At 45.5% G+C, this 16,837-nt stretch overlaps 1 protein-coding gene across 1 annotated transcript in view; it reads right to left on the reverse strand.

Moving 5' to 3' along the window:
* LOC115079136 (adenylate cyclase type 10-like) overlaps window positions 1-16,837 on the reverse strand; it is a 621,147-nt gene that overhangs the window by 440,510 nt on the left and 163,800 nt on the right. Inside the window, exon 9 of the mRNA XM_029582255.1 lies at window positions 13,201-13,256. Coding sequence (XP_029438115.1) covers window positions 13,201-13,256 — 56 coding nt within the window. The remainder of the gene's footprint in view (window positions 1-13,200; window positions 13,257-16,837) is intronic.

Genomic DNA, 16,837 nt, shown 5'->3' on the forward strand with positions numbered 1-16,837 from the left:
GATTTACTTTAGTAGTTAAATCTTGGATGCAATTTGTATGGTTTTGGATCAACAAAATATGTTCTTTTTTAACAGATTCAACTTTTGATTCAAATTTGCCAAGCAATTGAGATTGAGTGTTCAGAGTACGAGCCATGGTAGCCATTAATTCCCAAATGGCTTCCAGTGTTATAACTGCTGGCTTCTCAAACTCCAAGGGACTTAGAGTGTTTCCTCCCAATTCCCCCAGTGGAGCCTCTCTTGATATTCTTTGAGATTCCTCACTGCCCGCATTAACCGAAGTCTCCTCGGGCCTTTCACATACCTCCAACAGCTGGGGGAGGGGAAGTCCTGCTCCGTATGGAGGAGTAGATCCCTCTCGTTGTTCACCCGCAGCTGGTGTTGCTTCCGGGGTTACAATTCCACTGCTCGAACGAAGGGGAGAGCTACTCAGCAGGCCTCGGGGTGCTGGTGGGCTCAAGGTGATCTCGCCTGGTGATAGTACCGCTTCTCCCGGTTCCACCACAGCGGCGCTTGAATTCCCCACCACCGGAGATACCGACGCGAACTCAGTAATGTATCGTTGCCCCGCAGGACTGGGTAGGCTTGAGGGATAAACTCTTACCCTTCCTTTGCGCTTATGAGGCATATTAAGAAAATTGAGCCTCTTCGGAAAATTTTAAACAGGAAAATTGTAAGCGCAGTGCGGAGCAACTCGGTTCAGCGTCTGCTGGCGGCGGCCATCTTGGCTCCTCCCCCCCGGGATGGTCTTTGGTAAGACCTTCAAATACTGTTTAATAAAAGATTCAATCTGTGTTTGTCCGGAGTTTAGCCTGACACTGTAGTCCCTCACGGGACTGCCCCCCATGGGTGTGGTCAGCTGCCACAGTGTCCAAGGATCCACCCAAACACCAATAACCATAACAGCAGAGGAAATAGAGTTTAGAAATTCTGCGCGAGGAGAGCCTTCGTCGCGTCTATCTCAGACGGTGGCCATCTCTAAAATAGCAGTTTTAAAGATAGATTTTTCACACTTAATTAAGAAAGAAATCCATTATAGTTCCTTTAGGATTCTATGCTCCTTATTCTGTACAATGAGAGGAAAAATAAAATTTTAATGCAGCCCATTTTCTGGACATTGTCATACACCATGGTTCATTCTCACTGACTTCTTTATTTATTAAAATGTGCCACCTGTTTCTAGTTTACTATTATACAATGCATGGTAAACTAAAATCTAATTTAGAAACGTATCAATATGGTACAAGAGCTTTATGTATGTATGTTGTGTGCGTGTTTTTATGTAATCCATATCAATCAATTAATTTGGAAAGTTTGCAATATAAGAAATGTAAATAAAAAAAATAGTAAGAATCAACCAAATAAAATACATTAACTAATAGAAATAAAAATATAAAGAAAAAAGCTAAAATAAACCCACAACCCAAAGCTAAACCAAACAACTCCAACGGTAGAATATGATCCTTCCATTGCCATCAGGAAATAATGCTCTAACCTGATAAGTTATTCCTAAGTAAAATAAGGAAAAGCTAACTGAAACAAAGGCACTTTCAGCAGCTGTTTAAATTTCAGACACTGATCTTCCAGCCTGAATTCCATGGGGCTGGAATGGCACAGGAAAAGGACTGTGATTTCCTTTTTCCCACTAACTTACAGGCCGATACAGTAAAGTCCGCGGGAGAGCGGGCGAACGCCAGCTCTCCCGGCACACGCGATGCAGTATTTAAATTAAGTCCGGCGGTAGATCCGGGCAAAAAGAGGCGCTAGGGACACTAGCGCGTCCCTAGCGCCTCCTTTTTGACAGGAGCGGCGGCTGTCAGCGGGTTTGACAGCGGATGCTCAATTTTGCTGGCGTCGGTTCTCGAGCCCGCTGACAGCCGCGGGCTCAGAAACTGGACGCCGGCAAAATTGAGTGTCCAGTTTTCGGCCTGACAGCCGCGGGCCGAATTCAAATTTTTTTTTTTTTTAAACTTTTTTTTACTCTTTGGGACCTCCAACTTAATATCGCCATGATATTAAGTCAGAGGGTGCACAGAAAAGCTGTTTTTACTGCTTTTCTGTGCACTTTCCCGGTGCCAGAATAAATTAGCGCCTACCTTTGGGTTGGCGCTAATTTCTGAAAGTAAAATGTGCGGTTTGGCTGCACATTTTACTTTCTGTATCCCGCGCGCATACCTAATAGGGCCATCAACATGCATTTGCATGTTGAGAGCACTATTAGGTGCCGCGGGTTGGACGCGAGTTTTCCTCCCCTTACTGAATAAGGGGTAAGGGAAAACGCGCTTCCAAGAGCAGGCTAACAGTGTGCTCCGTCGGAGAGCACTGTACTGTAACGGCCTGTTAGTTTTCCAAGCAGCATGAATTAGCCATGCTGTCTGGGATGTACTCTGGGCAGCTAGATGGCAGAGCTCTCTTAGAACACGGAATCTTTTCAGTGTAGTGCGCTTGCATAGATCTTCCCATGCTGCCCAATCTCCTCGCTGAACTTTTTTCTGCTGATAGGAAAATTTGTTTTTTCGCCGAGATGCTGCAGCCACCGGGGTTTAAATTTTGCCAATGCGGCAAAATTATGTCGGTGACCGACGGACACTCTAGATGTTACATCTGCCTCGGACCAGAACACGACCAGATGACCCGCAGGGACTGCAGACACATGTCCCCCAGGGCCCAGCAACAAAGGGCTGACAGGATCACCAAACTGCGGGAAGCGGCATCAGGATCGTATGCCCCTTCTGAAGACTTGACTAAGTCTTCTCCAGGACCCCCCCCCCCCCCCCCCCCGGACCTTTAAAGTGTCGACGCATCGTCGAGCCTCCTCGGTAGGGCCTCCCGGTTCATCCGGGCCATCGCCAAAGCGAGCTCCCATGGTGCTGACGCACGACGCAAGAGATGTGTTGACAGCGCTGAAGACACCATCTGCACCGAGCAGCGTCGGGCCCCCGAGGCATCACCGACGCATCTGACTCGAGGAGCCAACCACGCGATTCAACACCGAAGCACAAACACAAAGCACTGATGACGCACCGAAGCAAGCTGATGCAGAAGCAGTCGCCCTTGATGCACAGTGTCACTAAAACACCAAAAAAGCACTCGTCAGGGCACAAGCAACCCGGGGAACCTTCCCCACTCTTAGTGGTGGACTTCGATGTGGCGCCTTCTTCTCCAGCCGTCTCTCACAGTTCCTCGGTCTCATCCAGGGTTTACTCTGGCCTGTCCGCTGCTTCATAGCATAGGAAAATAATCAGGCCTCCAGGAACCCTTGCAAAAGAGACACAAGCAGCCTCCTATGGACCAATTTCAACCAAGAAGTCCAGAAACAGACATCCTGTTGGCTGCAGTACCGCCCAGCGGTGCTCACAAGGAGCCTAGACCAGTACCCAGCGATGCTCACAGAGAGCCTATGCTGGTCCCTCAGGACACCTTGGCTTCTCAGGCAATGTCTCAGATTTCCCTTACTACCGTTGAGCAACAGGAGAAACGTCCAGCCGAGATACCCCTGGAAGCCCCTCCATTGCCACAGGAAACCCTCAGTCCAGATCCTTCTCCTCCCAGCCCACCTCCACTGACTTCTCCTCCTGGGGATGTTCCCCCCCAACCTTCCACTTCACCAGGATCCTCTACAGGGTATCCTTCTGACCCTGTGGAAGAACAACCAGAGCCTGTCTCTCCACCAGAGAATCTATCGTATTCCAAGTTCGTGGAAAAAGCGGGGCAACGTCTCAACATTGAGACTAGGAAAAATTCCTGAATCACCTTCGGAGCCCACAGCCTTGCCCTCTCACGCTGTCCTGGATGCTATCATGACCAGGGTCTGGGAATCTCCCTTTGCAGGACCACCAACCTCTCGCAAAACGGACTTGAAACTCCGTATGCAGCAGTCACAATTTTATTCACAGTGCAACTTCCTCATGCCTCTGTGGTAGTGGAGTCCAATATGCAGAAGGCCAAAAAATCACATCTTCACTCAAACGCTCCACCTGGGAAAGATTCCAAATACTTGGATGATTTCGGAAAAAGGGCCTTCCAATCTGGTATGCTAAATGCAAAAATTCAACAGCACCAGTTCTATATTATACAGAACCTGTACGAATGTCTCCAATCTCTAAAGCCCCTGCTTCAGGAGGCATCCCCAGACCACCAACTTCCTGAACAATTCCATGACTTAGAGTAAGGATTAAGGCACCTCCTCCGAACTGTTTATGAAGGGTTTGATACTTCGGCCAAGTCCACAGCCAACGCCATCGCTGCCCGGCACTTAGCGTGGCTTCAAGCGAGCGCCATTTGCGAGGACATGCATGAAAAACTTGCCAACCTCTCCTTTCTCCCGGATACTCTCTTTGGAGACAAGTTGAGAGAGACAGTAGCACGGTTTAAGGAGCAAAAGGTGGTCGTCATGTCACTGACCGCTCCTTCCGACACCGCTTCCTCTAGATGATATTTCTCCTCCTATAGGAAGCCTTATTATCAATGATGTCCTTACTGGCCTTACCCATCCTGCCGGCCTGTACAATATACACCAAGTCGTCCTCAGCCTTCCCAACAACAGGGGACTCGTCAACACCAATTACTTCCTCGGCAGCCTCGTCCGCCTCAGGACTCCAAGCCCCCTCAGGGTTTTTAGAGCGGGTGAACCCATCTCTACTGCTTCCAGTGGGGGGCAGGCTGTCCCACTTTTTTCCAGCATGGATGGTGATCATATTTGACCTTTGGGTTTACAAATCATACAGGAAGGCTACTCCCTCAATTTTCAATCAATCCCATACCTGATGCGCCAGAAACACCTGACTGTATACTGCGGACCCCTGCAACAGGAAATCAACAACTTGCTTCAACAACAGTGCATTCACGAGCTACCCTTGGCACAGTTCCACAAGGGCTTCTACTCCCATACTTCCTCATACCCAAAAAGTCGGGAGTGTTACAACCCATCCTAGATCTGCCTTATTCTGCTGGAAAAACCTGGACTTGCACCTACTTTGCACCCTGTACCTGCGGCAAGCCAGCCGGACCGACTTCCTGGTCACGCCCCCTTGCTGACATCATCTGAGGGCGACGGCTGCATAAAACGCGGCGAATTCGGAGGGGCTTCGAGCCTGGGCCTCCGACTGCTCTCTTCAACACCCTGAGAGCCTTATTCTGCTGGAAAAACCTGGACATGCACCTACTTTGCACCCTGTACCTGCGGCAAGCCAGCCGGACCGACTTCCTGGTCACGCCCCCTTGCTGACATCATCTGAGGGCGACGGCTGCATAAAACGCCGCGAATTCTTAAGTGCCGCGCGCCGGGCGCCGCGCAACGAAGGGGCAAAACAAAGGGGCTTGCCCCTTTGTTTTGCCCCTTCGTTTTTCCCCTCGTTTCCCCTCTGTTTCTATCTTAGATCTACTGTAACTGGTAACCTGTTGTCGCAATGAACATCCCCACAATGTTAGGTCAGGGAAAATATGGCAATATGCCTTCATTTCAAGCACAACCAAAGTCATATCAGTCCGGACATAAGAAGTACATAAATCGAACCCTAACTGCTATAAGATCCACGTTCTGCACTGCAGCTATGTTTACTTTATCCTTTATTCTTTGTAACGCACAGTCTGTTCGAAAAAAAGTCCCCATTCTGCAAGATCTCATACATATTAATAAGCCTGATTTCTTTCTCATCACAGAATCCTGGTTAACCACTTCAGATACAGCTATAGTAAACAATTTAGCTCCCACAGGCTATACGACCATTTCTGAACCTAGAATAAACCGCCGAGGAGGAGGTTTGTTAGCTATCATCAAATCCTCTTTGAATCCAGTAAAAAAACAAATAATATCATCAGGTTCATTTGAAATACTTCTGATTGCTACTACAATACTAAACATAGGAATCATCTATTGTCCTCCTGGATGTCTCAACTCTGAACTTTCAAATTTTCTAGAAACCATTTCTATACTTCCTATAGATTTAAATAAAACAATACTGCTGGGTGACTTTAATCTGCATATCTCTAATCCTTCCATAATCACCAGTTCCTTTTTAGATGCCATGTCCGGCCTCGGCTGGGATCAACTCATCAAAACCCCTACGCATATTAAAAGTCAAACATTAGACCTGGTATTTTTTAACCCACTCCAACATTTTCCAATTCCGAACAATATCACAGTAGTACCCATCCCCTGGTCAGATCACCACAGAATTCATTTCTCTCTAAATCTAAATAAAAATTCACATATAACAACAAAGAAACAATCAATAATACATAGAAGGAAATTCATTAATGCAGACACATTTGTAGAGACAATCACTCCTAACATACCTACCACAGTTCTCTCCAACATAAATGACACAGTACACTCTTGGAATACTACAATTACAACCACCCTCGATACAATTGCCCCGTTTAAGCAGATCAAACAAAATAGAAATAAAAAGAAAATAGATGCTCCTTGGTACACAAAATCATTGCACACCCTTAAAACTCTTCTTAGGAAACTAGAACGTAAATGGCGTAATAACAAAACCACAGAACTAAAAAACAACTACCACTGTACACTACGTCGTTACAATAAAGAAATAAATCAAACAAAAAAACTCTACTATGCCAATATCATTGCCAAAGCCAATGGCAACCCAAACACACTATTCAATATAGTAAAAACCTTAACCTCTCCCCAAAATGAAAACTCCATAAATGTCGATACCAACTTTTGCAATAAAATTGCCAAACATTTTGAAACTAAAGTACTTAACATTTCTGCAGAATTTTCAAACCTTCCTTATCCCACTCAAAAAAAAGAAGTACCTAGTCAATCATGGTCAGAATTCACCGCTACTTCAGATACTTCTATCCTAGCCATTATAAACAAACAAAAACCTTCCAATTCCCCCTATAATCCTTGTTCTGGAGCCTTTTTCAAAGCTCTCAAACTTGAAGCCTGCTCCTTCCTTACTCTTCTAGTTAATCAATCTCTAGAATCAGGCGAATTCCCTCACACTTTAAAAAAGACCTCTATACTACCAATTTTAAAAGCAAAAGCAAAAGATACATCTGATCTCAACAATTACAGACCTATAGCCTCTCTTACTTCCCTGGCCAAACTAATAGAATCTGTAGTACTCCATCAGTTAACCGATTTTCTAACTGAGCACAATATTCTTCATATTAATCAACATGGATTTAGAAAAGGTCATTCCACAGAAACACTCCTTCTATCCTCTTTTGATACTTTTTTCCGTGCATTCGATTCATATACAGACTACATTATAGTTTTCTTAGATATATCAGCAGCATTCGATACCATTAATCATCAGATACTCATTTCAGGTCTTCAAAACATAGGCATCGCAGGTACAGTTTTGAATTGGTTTACATCCTCTCTCTCCAACCGACCTCAACAAGTCAATTACAATCAGCACTGCTCTTCCCCATACATCATTAATTCCGGCGTTCCTCAGGGCTCATCTCTCTCTCCTATTCTGTTCAACATATATCTTCTTCCTTTATGCTATATTCTATCCTCCCTTAATCTTCAATTCAAAATTTATGCAGATGACATCCAATTCTTTGTCCCATATAAATCATCATGGTCAGACACTCTATCTTTAGTTTCTCTTTATTTATCTACTATCAACTCTTGGCTCTCTCACAATCGATTAAAACTAAATCCGGCAAAAACTGAGCTTATACACTTAACTTCCATCTCTGATTCTTCATTAGGCCCACCATCACATCTGACAATCAATAATGTTACTATCCCCATAACACGTTCTGCTATAAGCCTAGGTGTAAACATTAACTCAGATCTTTCTCTAAAACAACACATATCCTCACTTACAAAAAAATCGTTTTTCAAACTACGTCTGTTAAAACATCTTCGCCCTCTACTATTCTACCGAGACTATAGAACCATTCTTCAATCTTTAATTTTCTCTGGCTTAGACTATTGTAATGCTCTTTTCTTAGGAATGTCAGACTCTTCACTATACCCCCTTCAACTGATCCAAAACTCTGCAGCCCGAATATTAACCAGAACTTCTCTACGCCATCATATCACTCCTATTTTACAATCGCTACATTGGTTACCCATAAAGTTCAGAATAAAATACAAAATTCTCTCTATTATCCATAGCTTAATTCATAACCATAATCATACATCCACCTGGCTTTGTTCACTACTGCGCATATACAAACCGACACGACACCCAAGATCACTTAACCAAAATTTACTAGATATCCCTTCTCCTAAACAAGCCAGACTAGACCTCACTAGAAAAAGAGCCTTTTCAATAGCTGGTCCAACACTCTGGAACACTTTACCAAACCATCTTCGCTCAATATCCAACCCTTCTCATTTCAAAAAATCTCTCAAAACCTATCTTTTTCAACTTGCATTCAATACGTCTTCTAACTAAACTCAATCATCAATACCGAACCTACATTCATAAACTTAATTTCACCCATTACAACCCCATTTATGCTACTCATAACTACAACATACTTGCTCATTCACATGTCTCCAATTATCATATCCTCCTTCCTTCTCCCCTTTATTATTATATAATTTTTACGTTGTATTTTTCCCACTCCCCCTCCCGTTCCCCTTTCCCCCTTTTCCCCAAAACAATAAGCCCATGGCCCCAAACTTTTATATTTTTTAAAATCTTATATACTAGCATCCTGTCTAGTTATTGCCTATTTTTATGTAAAGTTTAAAAATTCCATTTTATTTTGATTATTTTATTTTTGTTTTAAATCTGTGAACCGTTTTTGATAAAATTCCTTTTTTAAAAAACGGTATACAAATACTTTTTAAATAAATAAATAAATAAATCTGCATTCTCAACAGACACTTGACAAGGGAAAAATTCAAAATGACGTCACTCATCCATCCTTCCCTTCCTTCGCCCCAATGATTGGATGTGTTCACTGGACCTCAAAGATGCCTATTCGCACATACCGATGCATCCCAAGTCCTGGCAGTACCTATGCTTCACAGCCACTGGCTGCCACTTCCAATACAAGGTGCTCCCATTTGGCCTCTCCTCAGCCCCCAGAGTTTTTACAAAATGCCTAGTGGTAGCGGTGGCTCACCTCCGATGACGGGGTATTCAAATATTCCCCTACCTGGATGATTGGCTACTGGTGGCCCCCAACCCATCCCTCCTACAGACCAATCTTCTCGCAACCATATACTGCCTGGACAACCTAGGACTGCTCGTCAACTATGAAAAATTGAATCTGCAACCCACTCAGGTCTTACAATTCATTAGAGCTCATATCAACACCATTCGGGACAGAGCCTTCCTCCAGGAATCCCGGGCCCTTACCCTGACATCATTCGCCGGCCGCCTCCAAGAGGCGTCTCGAGGAATACTGTGAAATTCCAGTGTATACCCTTTGTGTATCACCTCCAGGACCCACTGGTTAGACGTGATCTCAACCCATCTCTGATAAAAGAGAGAGACGTCCCCCTATTTCCTGTTCAGGAAGGTGGGTTGGCAAACATTCACCGGGAAGGTCCACCAACCGAGCCCGCTCCTTTCTTGGGCTGCTAGGGACGAAAGGATTGAGACCTACTGAAAGGCCAAGTCCACTGAAAGGTCGTCCCTCTGTAGGAATGAAAACGCCTGAAACCCCAGAAACGACCCCTCATACCAAAGGGGTGCTGCAACTGTTTCTTATCCTCCGGCAACCGAGGCACCGGAGAATCACTCCACTTACTGGCCAGTTTCTCTAACTCGCTCCCAACAAGAGCAAGCCTTTAAAGGGCATCTTGGTAAGACTGGCTTTGGAACCTATGTCAGCTGATTGAGGTCCAGACCAAATCACAACCTGCGTCTGCTAAAATGGCAGCAGCAAGCTCCATAACTGCTCTGGAATTCTTTCCAGACCCATTTACCTTCTGAGAGAGAAGCAGACAAGATCTCACCACTAGGGAGCAACAGAAGGCAATCTGTAAATTCATCACCATTGCCTCAAAGGCTTGCTTAAGAATAGCCTCAATCCTTCTATCATATACATCCTTCAAGGCCATTCCTCCCTCTGCTTAGACATGGCACATCCACTTTGGAAAAATGCAAACACTCTCTCACAGCCAGATCCAGGGGGTATAGGCCTTCCAATGTCCAGCCCCTTTTAAATTTGCCTCTAGGGCATCCCATTCCAGATCAATCAATTCCTGGATGGCATCCATCACCGGGAAAATACAAGAGGCTTTATGTAAGGAAACCAAAATGGGATTCTTCCTCGGCTCTAACATAGCATGAAAGAACCGCAACAAGGTTCGATACAGTTCCAGCCTTGGAGGAATTTCCCCATCTTCCAGAGAATCAGGATCAACTTCATCATCAGTGCTACCTGGATTCCTGTCAGGAATACCCGTAGGGAGCCAGGGCGAGCCCCGGCTGTTATGCGTGCCACCCGTGGCAGCCCCACCGCATGGTCCTCTCACCTTTTCAGACAGACTCCAGCTCCTGGCTCCTCTTCACTGGCGGCAGTGGTCCGCCAGTTCCGACCTTGGGTTCCCTCCAGGGCTTCCAGCCCTGCCACGCTACCCAGTATTGCCAGCCAAGATGTCCCTGTTCGTCGGGCCTCTCTGCATGGCCCACAGAGAGACTCCGCCTTCAGCACCGCACCCCTTGCTAGGCGCGCATGCGTGCATCATTAGTTCTTTTAAAGGGCCCGCGGCGGGAACCTGGCCACGGACCCGGATGCTGACGTCAGACTCTTCAGCGTATAAAAGCTCAGGCCTCGCTCCATAGCGTTGCCTTTGCAACAGTTCTCCTCGTACTCCGAGTATTCATTGCTGATCTGAGAATCGTTCCTTCATGTGTTCCTGTTTCCCTGTGGTTCCCGGTTCCAGTTCTCCTTGTTCCTGTTTTGTCTATGTGTTGGACTGACTCTTTGGATTTGACCACCGCTACACGCCTGACTACTCTTCAGCTTCTCTCCAGCCCCGGACCTCCACTACGCCTGACTACTCCTCAGCTTCTCTCCAGCCCCGGACCTCTGCTACGCCTGACTACTCTTTAGTTTCTCTCCAGCCCCGGACCTCCACTCCACCTGACTATTCTTCAGCTTCTCTCCAGCCCCGGACCTCTACTCCACCTGACTATTCTTCAGCTTCTCTCCAGCCCTGGACCTTTCGCTATGCCTGCCTTCTCCATGCCCTGATTGACTACACCTGCCTTCTCCGTGTCCTGACTCTTGCTTTGAATGACTACGCTACAGACTTTCCTGTGCCCAGAGTTCTACATTGCTTGCCACAACTTCCACTTGCTCTGATCATCGCCTGTCAGTGACGCCTCCCTTCGCCTATCCTCTGGACATGGACTTACAAGGCTTAGCCTTCTTTTGCTTGAGCACCTCCAGTTACTCATTGTTCCTTTGGTGCCTGAGTTCCAGTACCAAATCCTGTCCAGGACAGGACTACGCCATCTACCGGCTGCTGTCTCTGGGCTGAATCACCTTCCATCTCTAGCTAACCTCGAGGCCCACCTAAGTCCTGCCAGCCCTGGCACCCAAAGGCTCAATCCGAGGGGAACGAGGGCTGGTATAGGTGAAGCTCCAGCGGCCTCTAGCTTCAGCCAACTCCACCTGCTGATGGTGGGGACCCGTAGGTCCTTGCCTATGGGTTGCGTCAACCCCAGCTCAGCCCAAGGATCCACCTCCGACGCAACACTGGCGCTTAAGCATAGGACTGGAAGAGGAAGGAATCACTGGCTGAGGGTCCAACAGGACATAAATGGGGGAAGTGGAGGACTGCTCCTGAAGAAAGGCTTGTAAACCTTGAAAAAATTCCACTCAAGAAAAACAACAGCCGGGTCCAGACCAAGCCCAGAAGGAACTGGAGGTGGTTCCACAGAACTTACCCTCGCCAGCGGAGGAGCCAGTCAAGGGACAACCAAGATCTGGCATCCCCCCAGTCAAGGACATGACCAACCCATCATCAGAATGAGAAGAGCCAGGCTTAGCAAAATCCGAGGAAGACAATTCTTCCTGAGCATCTGAGCAGCGCTGACACAGGTTAGAAGCCAGGTCAGACTGAGAAGCCCTAATATGACAGGCAACACAAATAGGAAGACGCTTAGGCTTCTTGATTACTGGCACCATCGCTGCAGTAAATGTGAGTCAGAAAGGCTCGCACTCAAAAATGAAATGCGCCCAAAAAATAGAAAGCGCGGTAAGGTGCACACAACCTGTGCGCCAAGTTAAGCGCATAAAAAAGTTTGTGCGCGTAAAAAGCGTGCCCAGCAAGCAAGCGCACAACGCATGCACAGAGCTGACACACTGTGCACACACTGATGGCCTATAGAGGGCAGCAGAACACGCACAAGAGCGCACGAAAAAGGCTTCTTTTGGACTCATGTAAAATAGTATTGGTTAGACAGGCTGTTTTTACATCTATCAACAGAAACAAAGTGGGGTATTTAAGCAAGTTGATATATGTTAAGATATGTGGTGATGCTGGGCAAAGGGCATAATGGGCAGTTTTGGCATTTTTAAAGGTAACCCTAGCAAGAAGGAGAAATGGAGACCCTGTAGTCCTTAACCCTGGTTTACTTGGTAAGATGTCCCAGGAATTCTACAGATAACATGTAAAACTGAAAGAGTTCTCAGACACAGGAGAGCTTGTCTTGTCCCAGCCCATCACTATGGGAAAAGTGTCAGCCCAAATTCAGGTCAGGGAAGTAAACTGGAGAGATATATCACCAGGTTAAGTAAAGGTACTCAACCTCACAGGTCTGACCTGAAGAGGAGGGTATGTGGAGGAGTATCCTTGAAAACCCTCCTTAAACGGTGCTAGAACAGGTATCTGACCTGGCCCACCTTAAAAAGCCTAGACAAATAGATAGAGCTATCTGTTCCCCTGAGAGCAGGAGTAAGCGCCTAGGCCCCAGGAGAACAGAGAGCCTCAGTCTCCAGAAGCTCCTGCAATATTGTGTTTCTAAATGTGAATGCTATACTTGCTGAAGGTAAGCAGTTTGAATTCTGCTACTACTATTTGTGTTGTAAATAAACCAATCTTAAAAAGAGAAGGCCGGAGTCTTGGTGTTTTCCATGTCTGCAGCCCAAGAATGCTCAGCTATGCCACAGATTATAGTCACAAAGTTGCTGTTACTAGATGATTTCAATCTGCTGGATATTGATTGGGACATCCAGATTGCAGTGTCTTCTAGAAGGAAGGAGAAAGTCAGTGACCCATCAAAAATCACTTACCTAACAGAGGATAATTCTGATTTCGCTCCATGGTCAAGTAAGATTTTCCAATCAATCTGCATTAGTGTGAGAGAAATGGACAGACAGAAAAGGCACTAGCTTAATTCAGTTCATATAAAAAACAGATTTCAAAAGGTGAAAGATCAAACATATATTCTTTGCTACTCCACAAACAAAAGTCTTATTGCTTGAATGGTCAGACAGATCCCATTTCCCAGAGTTCAAAGCTTAGGAATTCCAAACTACCCCAAACTTTCAAAGACAGCAGCAGCTCTAGAATTTTTTGTATGGGAGGCACCATGAATTTCAGGGTGGGGCAAGTGCCAACAACTTTTCCCTCCAACCAAAGTGGTCCAGCCAAACTTGGGGGTAGGGCAGCTGGGAGGCCAGAAGTCCAGCTAACAACTATATACTGCGCCAAGAGTCCACAGAAAGCAGAGAGGCAGGACTTGAATTCTTAGAGTAGTTCCCAAAATTCCACCACTTCCCCTTCTAATCCTATTTCCTACCCCACCACTGCCAAGTTGCCTCCCAACCACCACTCCTCCATATACTTTGGTCTCTTACTGAATCAACGCCCCCGACTCATCCAGCAGCTAAGCATGCTGGGTTTGTCAAATTTTTGGTGATTCCCAGCTTGATCCTTAGACCGCCCCCTATCCCTTCCTGCTGTATTTACTTACAAAGGCTCTGCAATCACCATTTGTCACAGTAAGTGCTCAGAATACAGGGAGGCAGGCAGAGGTGCTATGATCTCTGGTACATAATGTGCTTTATCCAGAGGCTCCTCTCCCCAATCTATGAAACCAAAACGGTCTCAAGCTGAGGGTCTCATAGCAAAATCTCTTTCTCTCAAGCTAGGCAGTCTTATAAAAGTCTGCTTTACTGTCAGCATCAGGTGTCTGGTGGCGGTTTTGATCTTGTTCTTAGGCTGATGGAGAAGGGGGCTGTCGGTCTCTCTCTTTCTTAGACCGTAGGATTTGGTGCCAGTCTCTCTCACACTGGGGATTTTGTGGCCTTCTGTTTCTCTCAGGTTGTTTGATTGCCTTTCAAATGTTCTGCAAACTACAAGTTCACTGCAAACTGAAGGCAGTTTTCAGTCATCGTTTTTTTTAAAGTAAGCATAGAAACAGGCTAGCATACTGGCTCTTGAAATAATCCTCCTGCCTAAACTGAGCCTACAGCGTGCCAGCCACCTTACTGTGTCTCAGGTGCTAGAAGTAAGGGTGAAGAAGTGCAATATCTGCTATTGATGAAGGTAGAGCTAGGATTAGGGCAATGAGAACAGAGTGCTAAGTCAAGATTTAAAAATTCTTATGAATTTAAGTCTTGAACAGAGGTGAAACAGAGGTGCAACCACTGTTTCACCTCTGTTCAAGATCCCAGCAACTACAGTGACCAGAATGACCCCAGTGTCCAGTTCCCAGAGTCCAGATCCCAAATTGTTAAAACTCAGGTCTCCTAGAAAACAGTTACCCAAATTCCCAGAGCCCAGGAAATTAGACATTAGAGATACCTTCCAACAACCAAAATCTACATATACCAGACCCCAGAATCCCTCAGAACCCCAAACACAGAGGTAGCCCCATCAGTCATGATTACTAAACAAAATAAAGTTACTTACCTGTAAATGAGTGTTCTCTGAGGAGAGCAATTCACAAGTCACATAAATGGATAGCATCATCCCAACAGCTTTCCAGAAGAATTTTCAGCTGCAATGGGCATGAGCCTGCAATGTGCCTCAGTCCTGTCATTAAGCTAATGAGGGAGGGTGTGTGTGAACTTTACCCATAAGTACATTATTTTCTCAGTGGACAAGTAGTTTGCCAACACAAGTAGGACCCCCGAGCTGAGGGCAAGGGAACTATTTTTAGTGGTTTCATGTTTATCTTTGTAAGACAGCTTAGGCATTACTATAAGATTCAATGGTGCATTGTTTAACATGGGGAATTTTCCAGTAGTTGTGAGGTCCTGGGAGGTGGGATAAGAGTGATGAAAAGGGAGTCCTTGCCCCAAAGGAGATGGATCTGGAGAAAGTGGATAAAAGGCACTTCCCCAAGCACCAGGTATGTTGTTGTTGGAGGAGTTGTTTGAGTGAAAGCTAATGGAGATATAGGCTGAGACTCCCACAAGCCAAAGGCAGAGGTTGCAACCTGGGAAGCATCTCGAGTGCTTCTGTGCTTTCATGTGCACCTGAAGAATGAGTGCAGTGAGGATGCTGAGGAAGAGTTCCAGGGAAGAAGAGCATTCCAGTGCAGTCTGGGAACTGCTGTCTGCCTTGGAAAGTCCACAGTTTGAGTTCAAGGCTCGTCAGTGGAAAGAAGGATTTCCAGCACTGTTTCCTGGACTCTGTAAAGCATCAACTTATCCCTTGTGTATGGTGCTGGATCAAAGCCTTGAAAAGTTGTGAAATCTATTGTGGGCAGAACTGTAAGTTCAAAAATAAAAGCTGCTGGTGTCTGAATAGAAGTTGCTGTAGAAACTAGAGGAGAGAGGTTGTGCACTTGGACGGTTATGCTGGTTTTCTTCTGCCTTTTTCTGGACTGTGATTACTTTTTGGACTTTTAATAAATAAATTTTCTGTTTGCAATTATATTTTTGGTGTGGACCTTTCATTTTTTTTTTCTGACTGAGTGGAATCTCGCCTTGGGCTTCCCAGCTTTGCTGGACCTCGTGGATTTGGTTTTGGCATTTAGGGCCTGCAGCCACCAAAGGTGATCTCTGATGAAAAGGAACTTACAGAAACTGGTGTTGAAATAGGGACCCAAAGTGAGAGTGAACCATTTTCCAAGTATTTTGTGCAAAATGATTGTATTTTCATGCTGTTTTGGACTATTTGGAGAAGTTTGGAACTGCCCGGGAGAAGAGAGAACCCACCCAAAGGTGAGCTTCCTGCTGGACTCCCAAGACAGAGGACAGCCCTTGCTGAGGGGTATGCAACAGCCAGACTTCTGGTTGGGGAGCTGTGGAATTTAGATAAGTGAAAACCATCTAGTTATGTCTTTCTTGGGCCTATGTATCAGGGTCAGCTACATAAAATATTGTTGTGAAACAGACAGTCAAGTCAGCAATATATTTTTGTATCTGTCTAAATCTTATGATCTGATCTACGAAATGTTAGTTTAACTCATAACTGTTGAAAATAAGAATATTTTAAGCCTGCACCTGGGGTATTGGATCATAATAAAAGTGCAATTGTTCTCCTTTTTAAGAACATGCCACACTGGGTCAGACCAAGGGTCCATCAAGCCCAGCATCCTGTCTCCAACAGTGGCCAATCCAGGCCATAAGAACCTGGCAAGTACCCAAAAACTAAGTCTATTCCATGTTACTGTTGCTAATGGCAGTGGCTATTCTCTAGGTGAACTTAATAGCAGGTAATGGACTTCTCCTTCAAGAACTTATCCAATCCTTTTTTAAACACAGCTATACTAACCACATCCTCTGGCAACAAATTCCAGAGTTTAATTGTGCGTTGAGTAAAAAAGAACTTTCTACGATTAGTTTTAAATGTGCCACATGCTAACTTCATGGAGTGCCCCCTAGACTTTCTATTATCTGAAAGAGTAAATAACCGATTCACATCTACCCGTTCTAGACCTTTCATGATTTTAAACACCTCTATCATATCCCCCCT

Source organism: Rhinatrema bivittatum, chromosome 17, assembly GCF_901001135.1.
Source record: "Rhinatrema bivittatum chromosome 17, aRhiBiv1.1, whole genome shotgun sequence".
In the NCBI taxonomy this organism is placed as follows: domain Eukaryota; kingdom Metazoa; phylum Chordata; class Amphibia; order Gymnophiona; family Rhinatrematidae; genus Rhinatrema; species Rhinatrema bivittatum.